The 23,995-nt window shown below is 39.2% G+C and overlaps 2 protein-coding genes across 13 annotated transcripts in view; one reads left to right on the plus strand and one right to left on the minus strand.

Annotated features, from left to right (window-relative positions):
• si:ch211-80h18.1 (uncharacterized) overlaps positions 1-13,252 on the plus strand; it is a 23,463-nt gene extending 10,211 nt beyond the window's left edge. For 5 of the 9 annotated variants that reach the window (XM_023975318.1, XM_023975324.1, XM_070436151.1 and 2 more), the window contains 23 exons: positions 1,195-1,254; positions 1,408-1,458; positions 1,552-1,608; positions 1,726-1,782; positions 1,874-1,918; positions 2,001-2,048; positions 2,169-2,204; positions 2,652-2,750; positions 3,197-3,235; positions 3,386-3,487; positions 3,576-3,635; positions 3,946-4,023; positions 4,382-4,432; positions 5,401-5,439; positions 5,613-5,684; positions 6,082-6,132; positions 6,322-6,366; positions 8,988-9,020; positions 9,123-9,167; positions 10,465-10,503; positions 11,050-11,085; positions 12,076-12,120; positions 12,726-13,252. In XM_023975318.1, the coding sequence (XP_023831086.1) occupies positions 1,195-1,254; positions 1,408-1,458; positions 1,552-1,608; positions 1,726-1,782; positions 1,874-1,918; positions 2,001-2,048; positions 2,169-2,204; positions 2,652-2,750; positions 3,197-3,235; positions 3,386-3,487; positions 3,576-3,635; positions 3,946-4,023; positions 4,382-4,432; positions 5,401-5,439; positions 5,613-5,684; positions 6,082-6,132; positions 6,322-6,366; positions 8,988-9,020; positions 9,123-9,167; positions 10,465-10,503; positions 11,050-11,085; positions 12,076-12,120; positions 12,726-12,760 (1,223 nt within the window). In that variant the 3' untranslated portion in view covers positions 12,761-13,252. The remainder of the gene's footprint in view (positions 1-1,194; positions 1,255-1,407; positions 1,459-1,551; positions 1,609-1,725; positions 1,783-1,873; positions 1,919-2,000; positions 2,049-2,168; positions 2,205-2,651; positions 2,751-3,196; positions 3,236-3,385; positions 3,488-3,575; positions 3,636-3,945; positions 4,024-4,381; positions 4,433-5,400; positions 5,440-5,612; positions 5,685-6,081; positions 6,133-6,321; positions 6,367-8,987; positions 9,021-9,122; positions 9,168-10,464; positions 10,504-11,049; positions 11,086-12,075; positions 12,121-12,725) is intronic. The other 4 variants (XM_023975321.1, XM_023975320.1, XM_023975323.1 and 1 more) reach the window with 4 other exon arrangements.
• A 144-nt stretch (positions 13,253-13,396) lies between these two features.
• Positions 13,397-23,995, minus strand: part of LOC111955082 (heat shock factor protein 1) — a 30,012-nt gene continuing 19,413 nt past the window's right edge. The window contains exons 10-14 of one of the 4 annotated variants that reach the window (XM_023975154.2): positions 21,532-21,606; positions 20,716-20,821; positions 19,833-19,886; positions 19,393-19,453; positions 13,397-17,095 (exon numbers count right to left, since the gene is read on the minus strand). In XM_023975154.2, the coding sequence (XP_023830922.1) occupies positions 16,893-17,095; positions 19,393-19,453; positions 19,833-19,886; positions 20,716-20,821; positions 21,532-21,606 (499 nt within the window). In that variant the 3' untranslated portion in view covers positions 13,397-16,892. Of the gene's footprint in view, positions 17,099-19,392; positions 19,454-19,832; positions 19,887-20,715; positions 20,822-21,531; positions 21,607-23,995 lie in introns of all 4 variants that reach the window. The other 3 variants (XM_023975153.2, XM_070436153.1, XM_023975155.2) reach the window with 3 other exon arrangements.

Raw genomic sequence — 23,995 nt, forward strand, 5'->3', positions numbered from 1 at the left:
TTGTTGAGAGAGATCACAGCCTTTCTAGCCACTGCCTTTCTAGCACTGACTTTCTAGCACTGACTTTCTAGCACTGACTTTCCTAGAACTGACTTTCCATCTCTGACTTTCTAGCACTGCCTTTCTAAGCACTGACTTTCATAGAACTGACTTTCCTAGAACTGACTTTCTAGCACTGCCTTTCTAGCACTGACTTTCTAGAACTGACTTTCCAGCACTGGACTTTCAGCACTGACTTTCCTAGCACTGACTTTACTAGCACTGACTTCCAGCACTGCCTTCTAGCACGAACTTTCTACACTGACTTTCATAGAACTGACTTTCCTAGAACTGACTTTCCAGCACTGACTTTCTAGCACTGACTTTACTAGCACTGACTTCCTAGCACTGACTTCCTAAAACTGACTTCCTAGCACTGACTTTACTGCACGGACTTTCTAGCACTGACTTCCTAGCACAGACTTCCTAGCACAGACTTTACTAGCACTGACTTTACTAGCACAGACTTCCTAGCACTGACTTCCTAGCACGACTTTACTAGCACTGACTTCCTAGCACTGACTTACTAGCACTGACTTTCTAGCACGCACTTTTACTAGCACTGACTTCCTAGCACCTGACCTTTACTAGCAAAGACTTCCTAGCACTGACTTTACTAGCACTGACTTCCTAGCACTGACTTTACTAGCACTGACTTTCCTAGCACAGACTTCCGACACAGACTTCCTAGCACTGACTTCCTAGCACTGACTTTCATAGAACTGACTTCCTAGAACTGACTTTCCAGCACTGACTTTCTAGCACTGACTTTACTAGCACTGACTTTCTAGCACTGACTTCCAGCACAAGACTTTACTAGCACTGACTTTACTAGCAACAGACTTTCCTAGCACTGACTCCTAGCACTGACTTTACTAGCACAGACTTTAACTAGCACTGACTTTACTAGCACAGACTTCCTAGCACTGACTTCCTAGCACAGACTTCCTAGCACTGACTTCGCTGATAGCTGCTGTACTGAGGAAAAGTTGTGCTTACTATCACTGTGTTATCATATGTGGTCGCCTTACCTAGCTACCTTAAGATGAATGCACTAACTGTAAATCGCTCTGGATAAGAGGGTCTGCTAAATGACTAAAATGTAAATGTAAATATTATTGATAAAGACATGTATTGTAATTGTATGTGTTTCAGCAAGTGAGACTGAAATAGAGTCACCTGAGTATGACACACCTGAGTCACCTGAGTTTAATGGTAAATATGTCAGATAAGCAATTGTTCTATTTATTTTAGCCACATCATGTACCTGTGAACTGTGAAGAACACAAGTATCTTACACTCCTTGGTATAATCCTACAAAGAACAGAAGTGTCATGGTATTTATTGGATCTCAATGTTGTTTCCAAGGTAATGGTCACAAGCTGCTGATTGGAGGAGCAGTAGAAAATGGACATGCAGGTAAGGAGGACTTCATCGCGCTTGATCAAAAAACATGATGGAGTTTGGCATTTGTGAGGCCATTTTGATTGTCAATGTCTTCCTGTGTCTCAGCTACACCTGTAGTCACTGACCTCTTCATCGAGGACACAACTCACATGGATCCCACAGGTAACATCTTGCTGAAAATCCGACAAAGTTTAAGTCATGTGCTTGTTTGTTTAATGATAGGGCAAATGAGTAGACGATAGAATGCCTTGATACTTTTTAACAGGTTCAACATTTCAGGTGCTATGGATCCACTTGGTGCAAGTTCTCACCTGGACAATACAGGTGAGTGTCCAGGTGAGGGTGCTATGTTTCATGCTTGGCTCCTGTCTGGTATATTTACTTGCTTCTCCATCATTTCTTCACTTAATTCCGTATTGACATTCAGGTATTATCGACCAATCCAGCCATGACTTCCTCATTGGTTTAATGGGTGAGTGTTTGTAAGAACTTATCTTTGATGTTTATTTTTAGGTAAATCAAGTTTGTTCTTGATTAACTGTATGTCGTTCCAGGTGGTGTGGGGGATCCGTATGCTTCTGACATCCATATCGACATCTCAGGTGGGTTTGTCATCATAGCCCTTCTGTGTCTGCTTTCTGTTGGGTCTTTTCTGACTATAAAGAATCTCTGTTTTTCTTTGTTGAATCAAAAATATCTAACCAACACTGCTCTGTTGATAGATCACACTGGAATGACTTCTCAATTAGACTTAATAGGTATGTTTCTTCATCCAAGCCTCCCTTAGTCCCTTCACTTGTTTCCTTGAAAGAAATGCTACAATGCAACACCTTTGGGAGAGTTACTCTGTGGGAGAGTCCCTCTAATTTATATCAGATTTAAGCTATATTTAAACTGGCACAGATAATGTTATACTACACCTCTAAAGCGTCATTTTATTTAAGTACCTCTCTGTCCGAGGGGTTAAAACAGCAAGCCACAAAATCCACTCTGAGGAGTTTATATTCCATATTGTGCTAGTTATCTGTGCTGCTGCAGAGTAAATCACTGTTACAGTTATTCTTGCTTTTGTAATAATTTACTCAAGGAAAACTGCTTTAAATCAGGTTTGATATATATATCATTGGCTGTCTGGCGCTCTCTGCTCTCTGCTCTCTCTCTCTCTCTCTTTCTGCTCTCTTTGTTCTCTCTCTCCTCTCATCCAGCTGTGGGTTCAGGTCCAGMACCGGCATTGTCGTCCAGTAGCAGCCCGGGTCCAGACGTTCCACCAGGTACCTACTGGCACGCCTTCCACCCTCTGCCAGGTCCTGTAAATCACTTCACGCCTCCCTCTTGTGTCGTCCCTCATCCTCGCAGGCTCAGTTCTCTACCTCACCTCGGAGAGAGCTCCTCTCAGGCTTGTAATCATGACAGAGATTTCAGAGTGTCCCGGAGAATTTACACCCCAATATTTTTTTTTACTCCAAGATTATCATTGGGTCCATATGTTCCTGTCTGTGCAGACAGCGAGTTATTTGTGTAGCTGTGCTTGTGAACTTTGTAGATCTTGACATTGTTTATTTTCACGGCTTCACTGTAGACTTTATGTCTTGGTGGAGTAGCACCGCCATCACTGATGAATGGGGTCAGGCATGGCCTCTAAGAGACTCTATTAGGAGGGATGCAGTGCAACAAGAGATGAGGGTTCTCATGATTCACATAATACAATAATTGATCTTCTTTCTCTGTGTGTCTGATGTTCTTCCTCCAGGTCTTGGAGATCACATAGGTCTAATAAGTGATTTTACAGGTAGGCATTGTGAGCCACAACTATTCATTATCTAATAAATAGATTATGATTCACAGTTGAACATGTAAACAGTAGTTGTGGGTGAAAGCAAATAGGGTCTGTCAACTAGTTTGTATCTCTGTCCTACTTGTGGTCTCTTTTTATTTGCAGGACTTACTGACTACTCAGGGCCTGACCATCCATATCTGAGCTCCAGTTTCGATGGATCTCACCACTCAGCAGGTGATCATGCTGGTCTATCCGATACTACAGGTAAATACACTGAAATAAATCATCATCTCTGTAAGAGGATAGTGACCAAGATGGCATGGAAAAGCTTCATCTCAGTTTTTCTCTCCAGACCACCCAGTAGCAGTGATGTCACATACTGATTATTCATCATCGCACATTGACCACCCAGGTAGGATCACACTCAGGACTAAACATAACATACCCCTGTTATAGGTGATCTTCTGTAGCTCAGTTTATAGAGCATGGTGCTTGCAATTCCAGGATAGTGGGTTTGATTCCCGGGACTGCCCATACGTAAAATGCATGACTGTAATTTGCTTTTAATAAAAGTGTCTGTTAAATGGCATATYTATATTTTGAATGAAATACATTATACTATGAATGTATTTCAGAGAGTGGTTTGGATGTGTCCAGCTCAGACAGAGGAAAATAAAGGATGATTAAGATAATGTCAGCATAAATGAACATGTATGTTGCAGGGAATGGTCGTCAAAGCCAGGTTACAGACACACATGGAGGTGATCATGCGGTCAATGATGTGCATCATGATGTAACAGGTATGTCTACCCTAAAGGTACATGGAAGCCAGTAGGCCAAGGCCAGCCTGGGTGCCAGTCTGTTTCTACTCTCCTGCCAACTCCTAATGGAATTGTCATGCCAAACAATTAAACGTTTCGCTTCCAATGACAACGGAGTAGGCAAAAGCAGCAGTTCTGGGACCAGGCTAGGACTAGGCTATAACCAGGGGTAGAGTATTTGCACTTGATGGAGCAAAACAAATGCCACATGCATTATTTGAGAAGCATTGAGGATATATGCTTGATATACTGAATTCATGTGGTCATTTATCCCAATACGCCTAATGCAAAAGCCTGCCAATACAATGGTGTATATGACAGTGTTTTTGCTTTTCAGATCCATCTGAGCAGCATATTGTGTCTACAGACGTAGGCCTACTAGATGCTGGTAACTCAGTGTTTGAATTCTCCATTATTTACAAACCTATTTCAGTGCATTTGTTATTCATAAACACATTTTTCTGTCTGCTTAATTGCCTGCTGTATGTGCAAAATAATGGATTGGACCTCAGTTGTGTAAAGTACTTAAGTAAAAATAGTTTAAAGTACTACTTAAGTAGTTTTTTGGGGGTATCTGTACTTTACTTTACTATTTATATTTTTGACAACTTTTACTTTTACTCCATTACATTCCTAATGAAAATAATGTACATTTTACTCCATACATTTTCCCTGACACCCAAAAGTACTTGCTACATTTCGAATGCTTAGCATGACAGGAAAATTCATGCACTTATCAAGAGAACATCCCCGGCCATCCCTGCTGCCTCTGATCTGGCAGACTCACTAAACACAAATGTTTTTGTAAATTAAGTTGGAGTGTATCCCTGCCTATCTGTAAATTTGTGCCATCTGGTTTGCTTAATATGTGAAATGATTTATACTTTTACTTGTGATACTTCAGTATATTTTAGCAATTACATTCACTTTTGATACTTAAGTATATTCAAAACCAAATAATTTTAGACTTCTACTCAAGTAGTATTTTGCTGGATGACTTTCACTTTTACTTGAGTCAATTTCTATATATCTTTACTTTTACTCAAGTATGACAATTGGGTACTTTTCCCACCACTGTTGGACCTGTTCTGGTCTTATTTTATGTCTTGAGCAACAATTGTCTCACAGAACTATAACCTTTGTGGAAAATAAGTGTCATGATGGAAAATAGGCTTCACCAAGGCCAGTGCTGGCTAAATAAATACCTCCTGAAAAATCCCAGGATGTCTATCTGTCAGAGTAAAGTATTCTATGCTTATTTTCACACAGGAAAATATACTTTAAAAAAAAGTATTTCCAAAATGTTAGCCATCACCACTCACCAGTCAGCTTTTCTTCGTACCTTAATTTCTGCAGGTGAGCACGGCGTCGTCTCTCACCACGACGACATGGGAGGTGAGTCCTACAAAAATAGAATCAATGATTGTCCTACATTTAATTTGCCGAGTGAAACATTTCTGAAGGCATCACTTTTTACAATGTTGTTGTAATAGTGTTGTAATAGTGTTTCATCATGAGAGCTCACGCTGTAATTTCGCGGGTTGAGTTCTAATTTTGTGGTTCTTCAGCTGTTACAGACGGGGTCGCTGTTCAGCATCATGATGACGTTCACACCGTCAGCCCTCAAACAGATACCACAGGTAAGCCACCACCTTGAAATCCTACAGTGAGCTTTCAGGAAATTGGTAGAATTTGGCTAGGCCTACTAATGTGTTTCTATGAGCAGGGCTGTCTGACATGGCCACACAACTTCCCTCTACAGGTAGAACACCCTGTTGACTTTGACTTTGTTTGCTTATCTTTTGTATACTYTACATGTTAAAAGATGCACTATGCAGGTCCCTGGATAAATAAAGGTTAATAAACTTTTTAAAAAATGCATAAATCTCTCCGCCATTTCGTGTCGCCCAAAAAGTTACATATTGCAGCTTTAAGTTACTGATAATGGAGAAAATAAATTAATAGTTTACCTTCACAAGTAGAGTCTGAAATATTCTGTGCACAGGTACAATGATACAGGTGTCAATGTGTGAACAGGTGCGGCAGAAGAACTTGTAACCAGCTCACATACACAGATAGATATCACTGGTAAGGATTTGAAGTGTACGTTTCTGTTTACTATATATTGTACATTTACAAGATCAAACAAGAACATCCCGTTACTACACTGGGTGACATCTGATAAAACATATTTAGTAGGCTATTCAAACAAATAGATACTTAATGAAGTTAATCTAACAGCCATATGGTAACTCACGTGTTTCTCCCTCTCCCTAGCCCTTGGGGTGAACGTGTACAGCGCCAGTGCACCAGGGACGCCCGGTAGGCTACGCACTTGTCTGATGATCAAGCAATCATTGTCTCACCTGCATATTTTTAGAGCTGACACACTGCTTGCCGCTGCTTCGCGAGTTACGCCAACATAAATGTAACACTCAGTGCAGAGCCGGCTGAGCTGGGGCCAGGCTGAGAAGGGGAAGGCAGTAAGGAGAAATAAAGCTGTCACTAACACAGAGCATATTGTGGGAAACAGCATTCAACCACACATTTTCTTAGATTTTCTCTGGAACAGTGTTCTGGAGTAGCTTAGAAAAGTCTAGAATAGGTACACAATCCAAGTAATATATATATACAGTACCAATCAAAAGTTTGGACACACCTACTCATTCAAGGGTTTTTCTTTATTTTTACAATTTTCTATATGAAAACTATGAAAAAACACATGGAATCATGTAGTAACCCAAAAAGTGTTATACAAATCAAAATATATTTTATATTTGAGATTCTTCAAAGTAGCCATACTTTGCCTTGATGGAAGCTTTGAATTCAAGGCACACTTAACCAGCATGGCTACCACAGCATTCTGCAGCGATATGCCATCCCATCTGGTTTGCGCTTAGTGGGACAATCATTTGTTTTTTAACAGGACAATGACCCAACACACCTCCAGGCTATGTAAGGGCTATTTGACCAAGAAGGAGAGTGATGGAGTGCTGCATCAGATGACCTGGCCTCCACAATCACCTGACCTCAAACCAATTGTGATGGTTTGGGATGAATTGGACTGCAGAGTGAAGGAAAATCAGCCAACAAGTGCTCAGCATATGTGGGAACTCCTTCAAGACTATTGGAAATGCATTCCAGATTAAGCTGGTTGAGAGAATGCAAAGAGTGTGCAAAGCTGTCATCAAGGCAAAGTGTGGCTACTTTGAAGAATCTCAAATATAAAATATATTTTGATTTGTTTAACACTTTTTTGGTTACTACATGATTCCATATGTGTTATTTCATAGTTGTGATGTCTTCACTATTCTACAGCCTAATTCTAAATAAATGTAATTGTTATTTTTTCCTCATCAATCTACACACAATACCCCATAATGACAAAGCAAAAAAAGCATTTTTTTGTGCAAATGTATAAAAAATACAAAACTGAAATAACATATTTACATAAGTATTCAGACCCTTTACTCAGTATTTTGTTGAAGCACTTTTGGCAGCATTTACAGCCTTGAGTCTTCTTGGGTATGACGCTACAAGCTTGGCACACCTGTATTTGAGGAGTTTCTCCCATTCTTCTCTGCAGATCCTCTCAAGCTCTGTCAGGTTGGATGGGGAGCGTTGCTGCACAGCTATTTTCAGGTCTCTCCAGAGATGTTTGATCGGGTTCATTACCGGGCTCTGGCTGGGCCACTCAAGGACATTCAAAGAAGCCACTCCTACCTTGTTTTGGCTGTGTACTTAGGGTCGTTGTCCTGTTGGAAGGTGAACCTTCGCCCCAGTCTGAGGTCCTGAGCGCTCTGGAGCAGGTTTTCATCAAGGATCTCTTTGTACTTTGCTCCGTTTATCTTTCCCTCGATCCTGACTAGTCTCCCAGTCCCTGCCGCTGAAATGGTGCCAGGTTTCCTCCAGACGTGACACTTGGCATTCAGGCCAAAGAGTTCAGTCTTGGTTTCATCAGACCATAGAATCTTGTTTTTCATGGTCTGAGTTCTTTAGGTGCCTTTTGGCAAACTCCAAGTGGGCTGTCATGTGCCTTTTACTGAGAAGTTGCTTCCGTCTGGCCACTCTACCAAAAAAGCCTGATTGGTGGAGTGCTGCAGAGATGGTTGTCCTACTGGAAGGTTCTCCCATCTCCACAGATGAACTCTGGAGCTCTGTCAGAGTGACCATCGAGTTCTTGGTCACTTCCCTTACCAAGGCCCTTCTCCCCCGATTGCTCAGTTTGGCCAGGCGGCCCGCTCTAGGAGTCTTGGTGGTTCTAAACTTCTTCCATTTAACAATGATGGAGGCCACTGTGTTCTTGGGGACCTTCAATGCTGCGAAGAAATTTGGCTACCCTTCCCCAGATCTGTGTCTCGTCACAATCCTGTCTCTGAGCTCTACGGACAATTCCTTCGACGTCATGGCTTGGTTTTTGCTCTGACATGGACTGACAACTGTGGGACTTTATATAGACAAGTGTGTGCCTTTCCAAATCTTGTCCAACCAATTTAATTTATGACAGGTGGACTCCAATCAAGTTGTAGAAACATCTCAACGATGATCAATGGAAACAGGATGCACCTGAGCTCAATTTTTGAGTCTCATAGCAAAGGTTCTGTACTTATGTAATAATACATTTCTGTTTTCTATTTTTATACATTWGCAAAAATATCTAAACCTGTTTCCACTTCGTCATTATGGGGTATTGTGTGTAGACTGATGAGGATTTTTATTTTATTTAATCCATTTTAGAATAAGGCTTTAACATTACAAAATAAATATATATAGTATAACAGTGTAATATCCCCTCTTATTTGAAACATGGTTAGATGAGGTGGCTGTGACCAGTGGACTCATAAACTCTACAGTTTCATTTTAACCAATGACATAATACATGATTCACTCACACGCATACGTCCAGACGAGGAAGGTGATAAGTATAAATTTTTCAATTTCAGATTCTGTGCTTGGATTTGGACATGACACTACAGGTAAAATTCCATTTTCAACAACATATCAGAAGTGCTAGATTTCTAAACCAGACAAGGCCCCTCACACAACACACCTGTAACATCATATACTCTGTCTCTCAGTTGTTGCAGAAACACACAGTGTCTTCATTCAGACCGATTCCCCAGGTAAGTCTGCACACACACACACACACACACACACACACACACACACACACACACACACACACACACACACACACACACACACACACACACACACACACACACACACACACCAATCTTATGACCTTAACATTTCAGAAAAAATAGATACATTTCCTCACATCACACACACTAGCCTCCAAAAATATAGTGTGAATGTATGCAATACCATATGTATGTAATACCATGTAATACCAATGTCTGTAATACAGACGCCAAAGTTGGCAGGGGTGAGCGAGGTTCCCTTACCACTCATTACTCATCAGAGATAGAGTACTATAAAGAGAATAGTGTCCCATAGTTCTTGTTAAAAAGCATTGCACAATATAGGGAATAGGGTACCATTTGGGACACAGCCTTACTATACACTGTCAGTCACTAAATAACAAAACGAAACGCCTTAACCTCTCTAGGCTAGATGGGATGCTACCGTTCCACCTGACCAACATCCAGTGAAAGTGCAGGGCGCCAAATTCAAACTACAGAATTGTAAATATTTAACATTCTTGAAAATACACATGCAATATGTAAAAATAAAGGTTAACGTCTTGTTAACCCAGCCACGGTGTCAGATTTCAAAAAGGCTTTATAGCGAAAGCAAACCATGCGATTATCTGAGGACAGCACCCCATCAAACAAACACAGACAATCATATTTCATCCCGCCAGGCGRGACACAAAACTCAGAAATAACGATATAATTCATGCCTTACCTTTGAAGAGCTTCTTCTGTTGGCACTCCAATATGTCCCATAAACATCACAAATGGTCCTTTTGTTCGATTAATTCCGTCGTTATATCTACAAAATGTCAATTTATTTGGCACGTTTGATCCAGAAAAACACCGGTTCCAACTCGCGCAACATGACTACAAAATATCTAATTAGTTACCTGTAATCTTTGTCCAGACATTTCAAACAACTTTCCAAATACAACTTTAGGTATTTTTTAACGTAAATAATCGATAAAATTTAAGACGGGATAAACTGCGTTCAATAGCAGATAAAAACAAAGTGGAGCGAGCTTTCAGGTCGTGCGCCCCAACCACAACAGTACACTAGACTCGACCCTCGTTCTGAACAGCCCTACTAGGAAAAACATCAACCAATTTCTAAAGACTGTTGACATCCAGTGGAAGCGATAGGAACTGCAAGCAAATGCCTTAGAAATCTAGATCCACATAGAAACCTCTGCCCCCACATAGAAAATACTGCCCCCTAGCCTAGAGAGTCACCATGTTGAATCTATCTTTTGTATCGTAGTCACAGCTGATGCACAAGGATCCACTCTACAGGCTTCCAGTAAGTTGGTACAGTATATTCATTTACACAACCCCTTGACCTTGCACAAGTATCTGTTGCTCCTAAAGGCTTGATGAAATGAAAAGTAGTGGTAATAATCCTTTGATCTTGGAGAATTAGCCCAGAGCAGGGGTGTTAAACTCACTTCCTGGAGGGCTGTGTGTCTCCTATTTTTGGTCATTTTCTTTCAATTCGTATCCAATTAGACCTAGAGAGGGGAGTTCCTAACCAATAAATTACCTTCATCAATCAATGATGTACAAGAGAGGATTGGAAACTTGCAGAAACTCAGCCCATCACAAATTTTGTTTGACACCCCTGCCATAGATTAATTCACCAATCAATAAAATGTATTTACAGCCCAACAGTTGCCATAAAGTGCTTTACAGATCTTTACAGTTAACCATAGTCTAAGTAGTGATAGACATGAAATGGTGTGAAATGCATTGGCATTGACGACAGACAGCCCTGGTTGTCCCGTTCACGGTGGTCTCCCCCTGCTCTGTTCGTAGGGTCTGTGTTCATGCAATGTCTTTGTCCAAACAGGTCATCCTGGTGTAACAGAACAGACACAGCCTGCTGGTAAGCTTCATAAGAGTTCAGGTTTAAACTCTGTTACATGGCTGCGTTTATACAGGCAGCCAATTCTGATATTTTTCTGATATTCTTTTTAACCAATCAAATCAGCTCTTTTGCCCATAATTAGGCTAAAGATTAGAAAAGGGCCTGCCTTTGTAAACACAGCCTTATACAGATGTCTCAGTAATGTTGATATCTAGCTATCTATCAATTTGACTACAAATGCTGCGTTTACACAGGCATCCCAATTCCAATCTTTTGCCCTATTATTGGCAAAAGAGCTGCTCTGATTAGTCAAAAGACCAATTAGTGAAAATAAAGATCAGAATTGGGCTGATTGTGTAAATGCAGCAAAAGTAATTGAAATAGCGAAATGGATCCATGTGACAAATTTAGCAGTTTTAGTAAAGGTGATAATTCGTTGTGTAGGCTAAATGGGTAGTACGGCCTATAAGGCTCTGTTTACATAGTCACCCTAAGAACCCAAAGCAGATTTTCTTTCTATATCCAATCTTTTTTTCTGACTGTCCACACTCAGTTTTATATGTGACCCATATCAGATTTGCACATTCACACTGATGTAGCCTCTGAAGTAGCACACAAATATAGTTAATTTCCTGTCACTGTTCTTTAAAATTTGGGGGTGGTTGTCATAGTAACGCATGAGGTCACGTATGGAGGATAGGTTTTTGTGTCAGGATTCAGATCCCTATATGGAGGTAGTATAAATCGGAATTCAAAAGATCAGATTCCATGTGTTGTTTTGCTGTTTACACATTAGATAAAAGATCAGATAGGTATCAGATATGCAAATAATTGGCAAAATATCTGAATTTGGCTGCCTGTGTAAAAACAGCCTAACTTGTTATTTAGCACAGGATTGCACAGCTTTCAGATGTTACAATGCTGTGTCATGACAGCATATATTGAACCACTCAGTGAACAGATGCTCAAGGGCTCTTTTCTTTCCTCGGTTTTGCTTGCTCTTTCCAGTTTCCGCAGCTGAACAGTACAACCCATCTGGTCAGGGTCCTGAAGGTAGGTTTCTCAGCTCCCTATAACTTCTCTCTCGTGTCTCTCTCTTCTTTTAAAAACATTATTAAATGACAAAAGCCTTGTTTTATGATATGATATGATAGTACACATGATGTACTCCCCTGTCAAAACACATACAATATCTTATAACTAATCATTTTTATTACACTGTATTAACTACAGTAGTAAGATGGCAAAGTTTCTGACTGCAAGGTTTCAGGTGATAATACAGTGCTGTTAAACTGTACCTTTGAAAGAGAGACAAAGGTAAGCTCTTGATTGGTACTACAAGTATAAAAATTGTGAGCAAGTAAAAATGAAGGACACTAAAGTAGTATTACTGCCTCTGAGGTAGGACTAAATGCTACAGTATACTGCTAATATACTCAATATGTTGTAATTCTACAATATATTGCATTACCATTTTTAACATTAAAGGGATAGTTCACACAAGTTATGGATTTCTGTCTCGTCCATAGACTGCTCTCCGGGTAAGGAAACCAAAATGTATTTTAGTAATTTGGATGAACTATCGCTTCAGTCAGCTCTTAGATAGATGAATTACAGATATGTGTGTCAGAGACTAAAATACATCTTCACTTCTGAAGGTGCAGAAAATGTGGAACTGGAGGATACCTGCTGACTTCCATATGAAGCCTCGTGTCAAGTTTCTACGCTACAGATTTCAGTGTACGGACCAGTCTGCATGGCAGAGAAACAGTGATCCAGCCCACTAGCAAATCTAGTTGTTTGTGTCTATGTTTGTTTGTTTGAACTTTGTCTATTTAAACTTAAAGATGACACTGTAAGTAAACTTTTTGCGCACTTGTTAATAGACGTTTTGTTTCATTCGTTGCATATATGACAAAAAGACAAGAGGGTACTAAGGAAAACCCTCTGACTCAGATGACTATGGCTCATACAAAAGCGTCATCCCTATGAATATTGTTGTACAAAAGCTCAAACAATATACTGAATCTTTATGAAGCTTTGTTATTTTGTCATTTCCGCAAGTACTGTATTTCCCAGTTTAGAAAATGTGAGAAATATTCATTTTGTGTCAGAAATTGTACATTGCGAAATGTATATCAAAGTAATCTCTACATTAAAAGGAACATCTATTTTGAACATCAAACTCATTTTTCTCCATATTTTTCACATACGGAAGTGGGGAGCACTGTTTATGCAATCCATGTGCCTGTTCAACTGATTAATCAGCCATTATTTACAACTAAAATATAACCTTAAATGCAGTAACGTATTATGGATATACAAATAATTTATTTCAAAACAACCATGTTTATTTAAAACATACCATACACAAAATATTGTTCTCATGCGTAATTTGGGTTTCTCAGGCTGTGCCATTGTGTTATGGTGGAACTGGTAAAAGTGCTTAACAATGTACAATTCAGCACATCAATATACCCCAATACATCCCCTTTCTTAAAAGAAGTTAATTACAAAAAAACAAACAAACTTTGAACAAACTCAAAACAACCTCTGGGGGAAGTATGCGTAAATTCACAAAGTTCCTCACACTTGAACCAAGATTCAATGATTCATTTGTTTTCCTAGACAAGGATCTGACTATAAAATAAGACCGCTGGAGGGAAACAGGCTTCCAGATGAGAAATGAATAGCATATGATTGATAAGACATTGGAGGATATACAGTGCACTCGGAAAGTATTCAGACCCCTTTACTTTTTTTTTTACGTTACAGGGCTCCCGAGTGACGCAGCGGTCTAAGGCACTGCATCTCAGTGCTAGAGGCGTCACTACAGACACCCTGGTTCGATTCCAGGCTGTATTACAACCGGCCATGATTGGGAGTCCCATAGGGCGGCACACAATTGGCCCAGCATCATTTGGTTTTGGAAGGTGTAGGCCGTCATTGTAAAAAAACTTGAAAAGCCTTAATCTAAAATGGATGAAATAAAAACATTTCCTCATCAATCTACAAACAATACCCCATAATGACAAAGTGAAAACAGGTTTTTGGATGTTTATTTTTTATTTATGAAAAACAAAACAGAAATACTTTAATTTACAAAAGTATTCAGACCCTTTGTTATGAGACTCAAAATTTAGCGCTCAGTGCATCCTGTTTCCATTGATGATCCTTGAGATGTTTCTACAACTTGATTGGAGTCCACCTGTGGTAAATTCATTTGATTGGACATGATATGGAAAGGCACACATCTGTCTATATAAGGTCCGACAGTTGACAGTGCATGTCAGAGCAAAAACCAAGCCATGAGGTTGAAGGAATTGTCCGTAGACCTCCGAGACAGGATTGTGTCGAGGGACGGTACCAAAAAATGTCTGCAGCATTGAAGGTCCCCAAGAACACAGTTTCCTCCATCATTCTTAAATGGAAGCGGTTTGGAATCACCAAGACTCTTCCTACAGCTGGCTGCCCGGCCAAACTGAGCAATTGGGGGTAAAGGGCCTTGGTAAGGGAGATGACCAAGAACCCGCTGGTCACTCTGACAGAGCTCCAGAGTTCCTCTGTGGCAATGGAAGAACCTTCCAGAAGGACAACCATCTCTGCAGCACTCCACCAATCAGGTCTTTATGGTACAGTGGCCAGACGGAAACCACACCTCAGTAAAAGGCACATGACTTTGGTTTGGCAAAAGGCACCTAAAGACTCTCAGACCATGAGTAACAAGATTCTCTGGTCAGATGAAACCAAGATTGAACTCTTTGGCCTGAATGCCAAGCGTCACATCTGGAGGAAACCTGGCACCATCCCTACGGTGAAGCATGGTGGTGGCAGCATCATGCTGTGGGGATGTTTTCAGCAGCAGGGACTGGGAGACTAGTCAGGATTGAGGGAAGGATGAACGGGCAAAGTATAGAGATCCTTGATGAAAACCTGTTCCAGAGCGCTCAGGACCTCAGACTGGGGTGAAGGTTCACCTTCCAACAGGACACCGACCCTAAGCACATAGCCAAGACAATGCAGGAGTTGCTTCGGGACAAGTCTCAATGTCCTTGAGTGGCCAAGCCAGAGCCCGGACTTGAACCCAATCAAAGATCTCTGGAAACCTGAAAATAGCTGTGCAGCGACGCTCCCCATCCAACCTGACAGACCTTGGGAGGATCTCTAGAGAAGAATGGAAGAAACTCCCCAAATACAGGTGTGCCAAGCTTGTAGCGTCATACCCAATAAGACTTGAGGCTGTAATCAGTGCCAAAGGTGCTTCAACAAAGTACTGAGTGAAGGGTCTGAATACTTATGTAAATGTGATATTTCAGTTTTGTATTTTTAATACATTTACAAACATTTCTAAAATACTGTTTTTGCTTTGTCATTATGGGGTATTGTCTGTAGATTGATGAGGAAAAAAACAAATGTTATCCATTTTAAAACACGGCTGCAACATAACAAAATGTGGAAAAAGTCAAGGGGTCTGAATCCTTGCCGAATGCACTGTACAAGGAATCCTGCTTTAAATTCAAATCATTTCTATCCCAAAAAGCAATCCACATAATGGGATGTGCTGGCTGGTATAGAAGGATTAACCCAGCATATTATGTCAATCTCTTGTCATATACAGAAAGCATCTTAAAAGCAGTCTATTGTACACTTGTACAAAGGACCAGTCTTAAGTCAGTGGATTCGGTTTCAAGAAATCTAAACCAAATCAGTTCGATTTGATTTCAAGACATGAATGCTTACTGTGAACAAAGGCAGGTGGGTTATCTACTAGAAAACTCGATGCCATTCAGATGTCTGACGTGTAATATTTTATTGACAGTTGGTCATCTAGTCTTTAAGAAAAAATGCTTAAAGAAAAAAATATGAATTGCCATTTAATACTCAATGTTTCATTATATTATTTAAAAAATCAATATGATTTTGTCATCCAGACTATATGCATGTGAACATTGACACTTCTGAGGGCTAGAGTAAGTAGTATTTGGTGTTTTGGAGAACTCTGTCTAAAATAAATTAATGTATGGTTCTTTAAACAACAAGTAATAAAATGGAACAATCTTAGATACGACAGTATAACTATAAGGTGCTGAAATACCAACAGCATTCCATTATGAATTATGCAAGGGAAAATGTCAAAGAAAACACTTCCTGCATCTAATGTGAATAAAACAACATATTGGTGCAGCAAAAAGATTCAAACACTTTAAAAAAATGATGATTAAGGTACTATCCTTATATCAATAGGTGAAAGCGCAAGAACCTAAACATTAAAAAGAAAAGAAACAAAAACKGTTTTTTTCTAGAAACAGTCAAGCCACATCCCTTGGATAGTGAGTCTAAAAGAACAGAGTTGACAAGAGAGAAATGATTCAGGTGGAGTCTAGTGGACCATGCACGCACACACCTTTGAAATGTATTAGATCTTTAACCTTTAGTATAACCAAAAAAATATTCMGCATACTTCCACTTTTAATAATTAAAGGAGCTTGGTGAACAATGCTTAAAACTTGACCTAGTAATGATTATGATTGAGCTTTATTTATGTCCGCCAGTAAGATCACAGATAATTCAACCCAGGAAGTTCTTTCCATGGGCTGAATAAACCATGCCAGTCGAACATTTGGTTTGATTCATCTAAGCAAAATTCTTTCAATAAGTAGTTTAAGCCTTAAAATGAATGAAAATCAATAGCTCAGAGAATAATGAACACCATAATAATAAATGTTTTAACAGGTTGATTTTTCATCATCTGCACATTAACATAATGACAAAAAACAAAAAAAACAAAAAAACACTGCAATACATCACTTTATAAAAAAAACGCTTTAGGATAGTTTGGGCTTGTCTGGTGCTGCTGTGTGGTAGTCGGTAGTGAGGAGCGAGATGGTAGGGTCTTCTTCAGGGTCCTGGTCCTGGGTGAAATACGAGTCCCCCTCCAGCAGAGTGGGGAGGTCCGCTCCGCCATTCTCATTGGTCAGTGGGTCAGTCAGTAGCATTGGCTGGGAGGTGTACTGGACCAGCTGCTTCCCTGCTTTAATCAACATAGAAAAACATGAAACTATGATCTATGAAGACAGCAAGATCTTTTTATTTTATTTAACCTTTATTTAACTTTAACTAGATATCTATGGAGTCTCCATAGCCCCTTTACACTTCTTTAGCGTACACTGCATGAAGTATTACATTGAAAGTGTTAATGTTTTTTCATGATGACATTTTAAAGGTTGATTCAACAGTGTTAATTTCCGCAGTATGTAGTATGTATTATGTAGTATGATGAGTAGTATGCGTGGAGTATGATGGTTTTTAGGCGATCCGACTAAATTCACATAGAAATTTGTTATACATCTGTCATTCTCATTGAAAGCAAGTCGGAAAAGCATTAGACCATTTGCATGCTTCCCGTTTTTAAGTTTAGTTTTCACATACTAAGCTTTAAAAAATACTATATTTCACAGTGGTTAATTGGTCCAAAGTTGTGTCAAACTTAAATTAGGCAAATGGTTTAGAATTTGGTCACACTTTATTTGGATAACATGCTATTAACAAACTATCTGTTGATAAGCAACTGCTTGCTAAGGTTACAGTTAGGTTTAGAATAAGAGTTAGGGTAACAGTTAAGGTTAGGAGAGTTGAAATGTTATGGATAGTCTGTAGAGCATCTATGGATGGACTATCCAAATAAAGTATTACCTACAATTTTAAACAACCAGGAAATGTTGGAGTGTTTTCTACATATTGCAAGAAGTGACAGAGGCTTCATTATCATATTTCGCAGCATGCTTTGTTGCAGGTAGATTATTTTGAATTGTTTGTTTCAATATCTTTGTTTTGTACATTGGTTGTTATTGATCTTATGGTATACAAAGATAAATAACATACAGATTGGGTTAATGGTTGGATTTATTGCAAGCTTTACTGAGAAAGTTGTTCCCGTTTACACAATCTATGCAGTCCTTTCAAATTACACCTTCCAGCCTAGCAAAAACTTTGACAGCCGGTTGTGGTTCAAATAGCACAGTGGGAAATATGCAAACGAGGCTTTAGTCTCTACAGTGTTGAAAAGGTAGTAAAGTACTAAAGGGATTATGCAGTCAGATGATTGAAATTCAAAACACAGAAAAGTGTAAAATGGCATGGGAGCCAATTAAAAACACAGAAAAGTGTAAAATCGTATGGGAGCCAGTTAAAAACACAGAAAAGTATAAAATGGCATGGGAAGCCAATTAAAACACAGAAAAGTATAAAATGCATGGGAGCCAATTAAAAACACAGAAAAGTGTAAAATGCATGGGAGCCAATTAAAAACACAGAAAAGTGTAAAATGGCATGGGAGCCAATTAAAACACAGAAAAGTATAAAATGGCATGGAGACATTAAAAACACAGAAAAGTGTAAAATGGCATGGGAGCCAATTAAAAACACAGAAAAGTGTAAAATGGCATGGGAGCCAATTAAAAACACAGAAAAGTGTAAAATGGCATGGGAGCCAATTAAAAACACAGAAAAGTGTAAAATGGCATGGGAGCCAATTAAAAACACAGAAAAGTGTAAAATGGCATGGGAGCCAATTAAAAACACAGAAAAGTATAAAATGACATGGGAGCCAATTAAAAACACAGAAAAGTGTCAAATGGCATGGGAGCCAATTAAAAACACAGAAAAGTGTAAAATGGCATGGGAGCCAATTAAAAACACAGAAAAGTGTAAAATGGCATGGGAGCCAATTAAAAACACAGAAAAGTGTAAAATGGCATGGGAGCCAATAAAAACACAGAAAAGTGTCAAATGGCATGGGAGCCAATTAAAAACACAGAAAAGTATAAAATGGCATGGGAGCCAATTAAAAAACACAGAAAAGTATAAAATGACATGGGAGCCAATTAAAAACACAGAAAGGTATAAAATGACATGGCGCCAATTAAAACACAGAAAAAGTGTAAAATGGCATGGGAACCAATTAACAAATGGCATGGGAGCCAATTAAAAACACAGAAAAGTGTAAATGGCATGGGAGCCAATTAAAAACACAGAAAAGTGTCAAATGGCATGGGAGCCAATTAAAAACACAGAAAAGTATAAAATGGCATGGGAGCCAATTAAAAACACAGAAAAGTGTGAAACCACAGTAGTTTTGACTAAATAAACCCCAAAACGGTGTTGAATTTTACCCCGTGGGAGTTGAATTAACTCTTGCAATTTTACTGTGTTACTAGTAGTAGTAGTAGTAGTAGTAGTATCAGTACACGGTCACATAAAAGCAAAATTAATATTTACAAAAGAATGCATAGTCAGCATGATATACAGTATATTAGGAGTTTTTACCTGTGTAGTTGTCACTTCTCTCAGCCCCTTTGGGTGGATCTGATGAAAGCAAGTCCTGGATCTATAAAAACGGAGGGGGCCACAGTGTGAGACACTGACTTATTTTATGAACAATACAAAAGGAAGTAAATAGCTAAAGACACAATCCCCTTGCTTTCATAGAACTGCACATAGCTCTCTGCACACAGAATTTACACAATCCAGATTGTATGTACACAATGAACATCAAGCTATCACGCAGCTGCCCTTTGCACCAAGCACATCCCGCATCTGCCCTTTGACAGACCCTTATATATTTCCCCTATTGTACATCACCCTGTAAATTGTTTTATCTATACATGCACAACTCATAATGTAGTCTGTAGTTTTTAGCTTGGTGTTCATTGTGTACATAGAATGTGGATTGTGTACATTATGTGTCTAGAATCTGTCTAACTTACACAGTCAAGGCTCTCCAGGTCGAATTCAGAACCAGGCAGGGAAGAACTGAAGAACTGAAAGACAAGTAGTTGAAGAAAATGTTATTATCCCCTGGAGTTTTTCAGCAGAATCATATCAATAATAACATTCACAAAGAATAAGACAATATACATTGCGTGTACAAAACATTAAGAACACCTCCCTAATATTGAGTTACACCCCCCCTTTGCCCTCAGAACATTCTCCATTCGTCGGGACATGGACTCTACAAAGTGTCGAAAGCGTTCCACAGGGATGCTGGCCCATGTTGACGCCAATGCTTCCCACAMTTGTGTCAAGTTGGCTGGATGTCCTTTGGGTGGTGCGCCATTCTTCATACACCTACTATTATACCCCGTTCAAAGGCACTTAAATCTTTTGTCTTGCCCATTCACCCTCTGAATGGCACACATGTACAATCCATGTCTCAAGGCATAAAAATCCTTCTTTAACCAGTCTCTAACTGCATCTAATTYCTGTAAATGAGAATGTGTTCTCAGTCAACTTACCGGGTAAAATATATATATTTTTAAATAAAATCTACACTGATTGAAGTGGATTTAACAAGTGACATCAATAAGGGATCATAGCTTTCACCTGGTCAGTCTGTGTCATAGAAACATGCTGATGTTTTGTAAAACCAGTGTGCACAAACATAACATGAACCATAAACTCTATCTGTGTAGTCACGGTCACCTCACACCAAGTTGACCAACAAAGCCACAGTCCCTTTAAAACACACCCTGTCACCTAGAAATGCAGTGACAAACCTCACTGCACATTCTTATTTGACCAGTCAGTGTCCCATATAGTAAATGCCTCAGCACACGGTTGTTGGGACAGAAAAACATAGCCTGAACTTACTTCAAAGAGGGGTGAGGACTCGAAATTGATGGACTGCGCGTTTAGGATAGTCTGGAGGTTTTCCAGGCCATTGTCGATGCTGTCCAAATGGTCACTCAGCTCACTCCTACACCAAAAAACAAAACATGGTTCATATTTATACGTTTCTGAGGATCTCTCTGACTAAACACGCATTAAAGCAAATTAGCTGTTTAAAACAAATGGTAGTAAAATCACCCAACAACTCATTTGATATGAGCAACAGAAGCCATTGGAACAGCGCTGAGTGGGCCACACAATCACCGAGTTGTGAGCCTGATCCCCAGAACGTGGAATAGTCTGCCTTTCCTCGACAGTTCACTGGGCCTGCCACATTAAAACCCACTCACAGAATGATTMACCTTTGACCTAAATGGAGGGTAGCATTTGGGGTTGTGCAGATAGGTTAACATTTGAACAAAACATGCTGAATCAGATGTTTTTTCAAGCCTGTGTGTTCAAAACATTATCAATTATCAATAATGATGTTCTCAGTTGGTGCCAAATACTGAGAACTATCAAATATTGAGACGCACTATCTGTTTGTAGACCAAGAGTACAGGTTGTCACATCCAGGGATAAGGTAAATGATTAGAAATGATACGCAATAATGACTGATCTAATATATTTGCTCAATATAGACATCACTTCGTTKATTTCTCTAATTACACACAGGCTTGACAGTTTGTTTTCTGGGCTTGTTGCTGGTGGCAATGTCAGGTACAGGCAGCAGCGTCAATCAAGAGTTCTGGGGGGAGGACAACATAACAGGGTTTGTGGGCCAACTGAAATGCTAACCCTGGGTGAGGTCTGAGGTGTAGAGTCGAGGAGGGGCTGGGGAAGAGGCGAGAGACCTCTGACATCTGTGTAGAACTGAAAAGATAGAAGCACAACAGCTGGAGAGAGAGGAGATCATAGCACTACTACACACTGCACCCCATAGGTTGACTACAGCCCAGGAATGGGGATCACATTGGCTACTCGGCTTCTCATTGGCTGAAAATAAGAATAAGGGCAGAAAGGAAGAGGCAAAGCAAGAGGTTTCCACTCTCGCCAAAATCTGTCCAAAATAAGCCCAATGTGTTTCCATGGGCTTATTTTGGACCTAAGTTTGTCGACGACTCCCATTGTTAGGGCGGAGACATGAGCATCTCATCATTATATACTGATCTCTGATAAGGAGCATTGGGACCACAGGAAAAGGGACGGTGAATGGCTGCTGGTTTAAAATGGAATCCTGCTGAAAAAAATATTAAGCCACAACATACAGTGCCTTCAGAAAGTATTTACACCCCTTGACTTTTTTGAAATGTTGTTGTTACAGCCTGAATTGAAAATGGATTAAATGTAGATTTCGTGTCACTGATCTACACACAATACCCCATAATGTCAAAGTGGAATTTTGTTTGCAGAATATTTTCAAAATGTATACAAAATGAAAAGCTGAAATTCAAACCTCTTTGTTATGGCAAGCCTAAATAAGTTCAGGAGTAAAAATGTGCTTAAGAAATCACACAATAAGTTGCATGGACTCATTATGTGCCCAATAATAGAGGTTAAAATCATTTTTGAATGACTACCTCATCTCTGTACCCCACACACAATTATCTGTAAGGTCCCTCATTTGAGCAGTGCATTTCAAACACAGATTCAACCACAAAGACCAGATGTTTTTTAATCAAATCCTCGCAAAAACTGATAGATGTGTAAAAACACTGAATATCCCTTTAAGCATGGTGAAGTTATTAATTAGGCTTTGGATAGTGTATCAACACACCCAGTCACTACAAAAATACAGGTGTCCTTCCTAATTCACTTGATGGCGAGGAAGGAAACTGCTCAGGGATTCCCATGAGGCCAGTGGTGATTTTAAAACAGTTACAAAGTTTGTTGGTTGTGATGAGAAAACTGAGGATAGATCAACAACATTGTAGTTACTAACCTAAATGAAAAGAAGAAAGCCTGTACAGAACACAAATATTCCAAAACATGCATCCTGTTTGCAATAAGGCACTTAAGTAATAATGCAAAAAATGTGGTAAAAAAAGTAACTTTATGTACTGAATACAAAGTGTTATGTTTGGGAAACACCCAACAATACATCACTGATTACCACTCTTCATATTTTCAAGAATTGTGGTGCCTGCATCATGGTATGGGTATGCTTGTCATTGGCAAGGATTAGGGAGTTTTTTGGGGGGATAAAAAGAAACGGAATACAACTACGCAGAGGCAAATCCTAGATGAAAACCTGGTTCAATCTGCTTTCCAACAGACACTGGGAGACAAATTCACTTTCAGCAGGACAATAACCTAAAACACAAGACCAAATATACACTGGAGTTTCTTAACAAAACAACATTGAATGTTCCAGAGTGGCCTAGTTACAGTTTTGACAAAAATCGGCTTGAAAATCTATTATTTTATATATTTTTTCACCTTTATTTAACTAGTCAAGTCAGTTAAGAACAAATTCTTATTTTCAATGACGGCCTAGGAACAGTGGCAAGACTTAGAAATATATTTCTTGCAATGATTAACAATCAACTTGACATTGCTTGAAGAATTAAAACAAATTATAACAGGAAAAATATTGTATAATCCAGGTATGGAAAGCTCTTAGACACTTGCCTAAACATACTTACAGCTTTAAATCGCTGCCAAAGGTGATTCTAACATGTTTTTTTTCATGGGGGGGGGGGTATATCTATGTAATCAAGCTATATTAGCGTTTTATTTTTCATTAATCTTGAATAAATGTTTGAATTTTTCTTCCACTTTGACAAGAGTATTTTGAGTAGATCGTTGACCAAAATTGACAATTAYACCTATTTTAATCCCCCTTTGTAACACAATAAAATGTGGAAAAAGTAAAGGGGTGTGAATACTTTCTGAAGGCACTGTATGTAATGTACAGTCTAGGTTCCATTAGAGAGTACGATTTCTAGAAAATAAATAACAATTTTAACTCATCTCAACAGTGACACAGAAGTCAATGACTGAGACAACATCAAGAAAGGTAAAAAGAAAAAGGTCAAAAAAATGTGAAAACTGCATTTCTCGGTCTGATGTATTGTATGCCCATAAATCTATACATCTGAAGTACAGTAGATTAAGATTTACAGTATGCATTAGTTTGATTAAATGGCAAGTAACTTATTATGTACAGTTAATAGCAACAGCCAGGATCCTAAAACTAAAAAGCCAAGATGAAATGCAACAAATCAACAGAACTATGTCTAAAATGACAACGAATCCATGT

Source organism: Salvelinus sp. IW2-2015, linkage group LG30 (genome assembly GCF_002910315.2).
Source record: "Salvelinus sp. IW2-2015 linkage group LG30, ASM291031v2, whole genome shotgun sequence".
Taxonomy (NCBI): Eukaryota; Metazoa; Chordata; class Actinopteri; order Salmoniformes; family Salmonidae; genus Salvelinus; species Salvelinus sp. IW2-2015.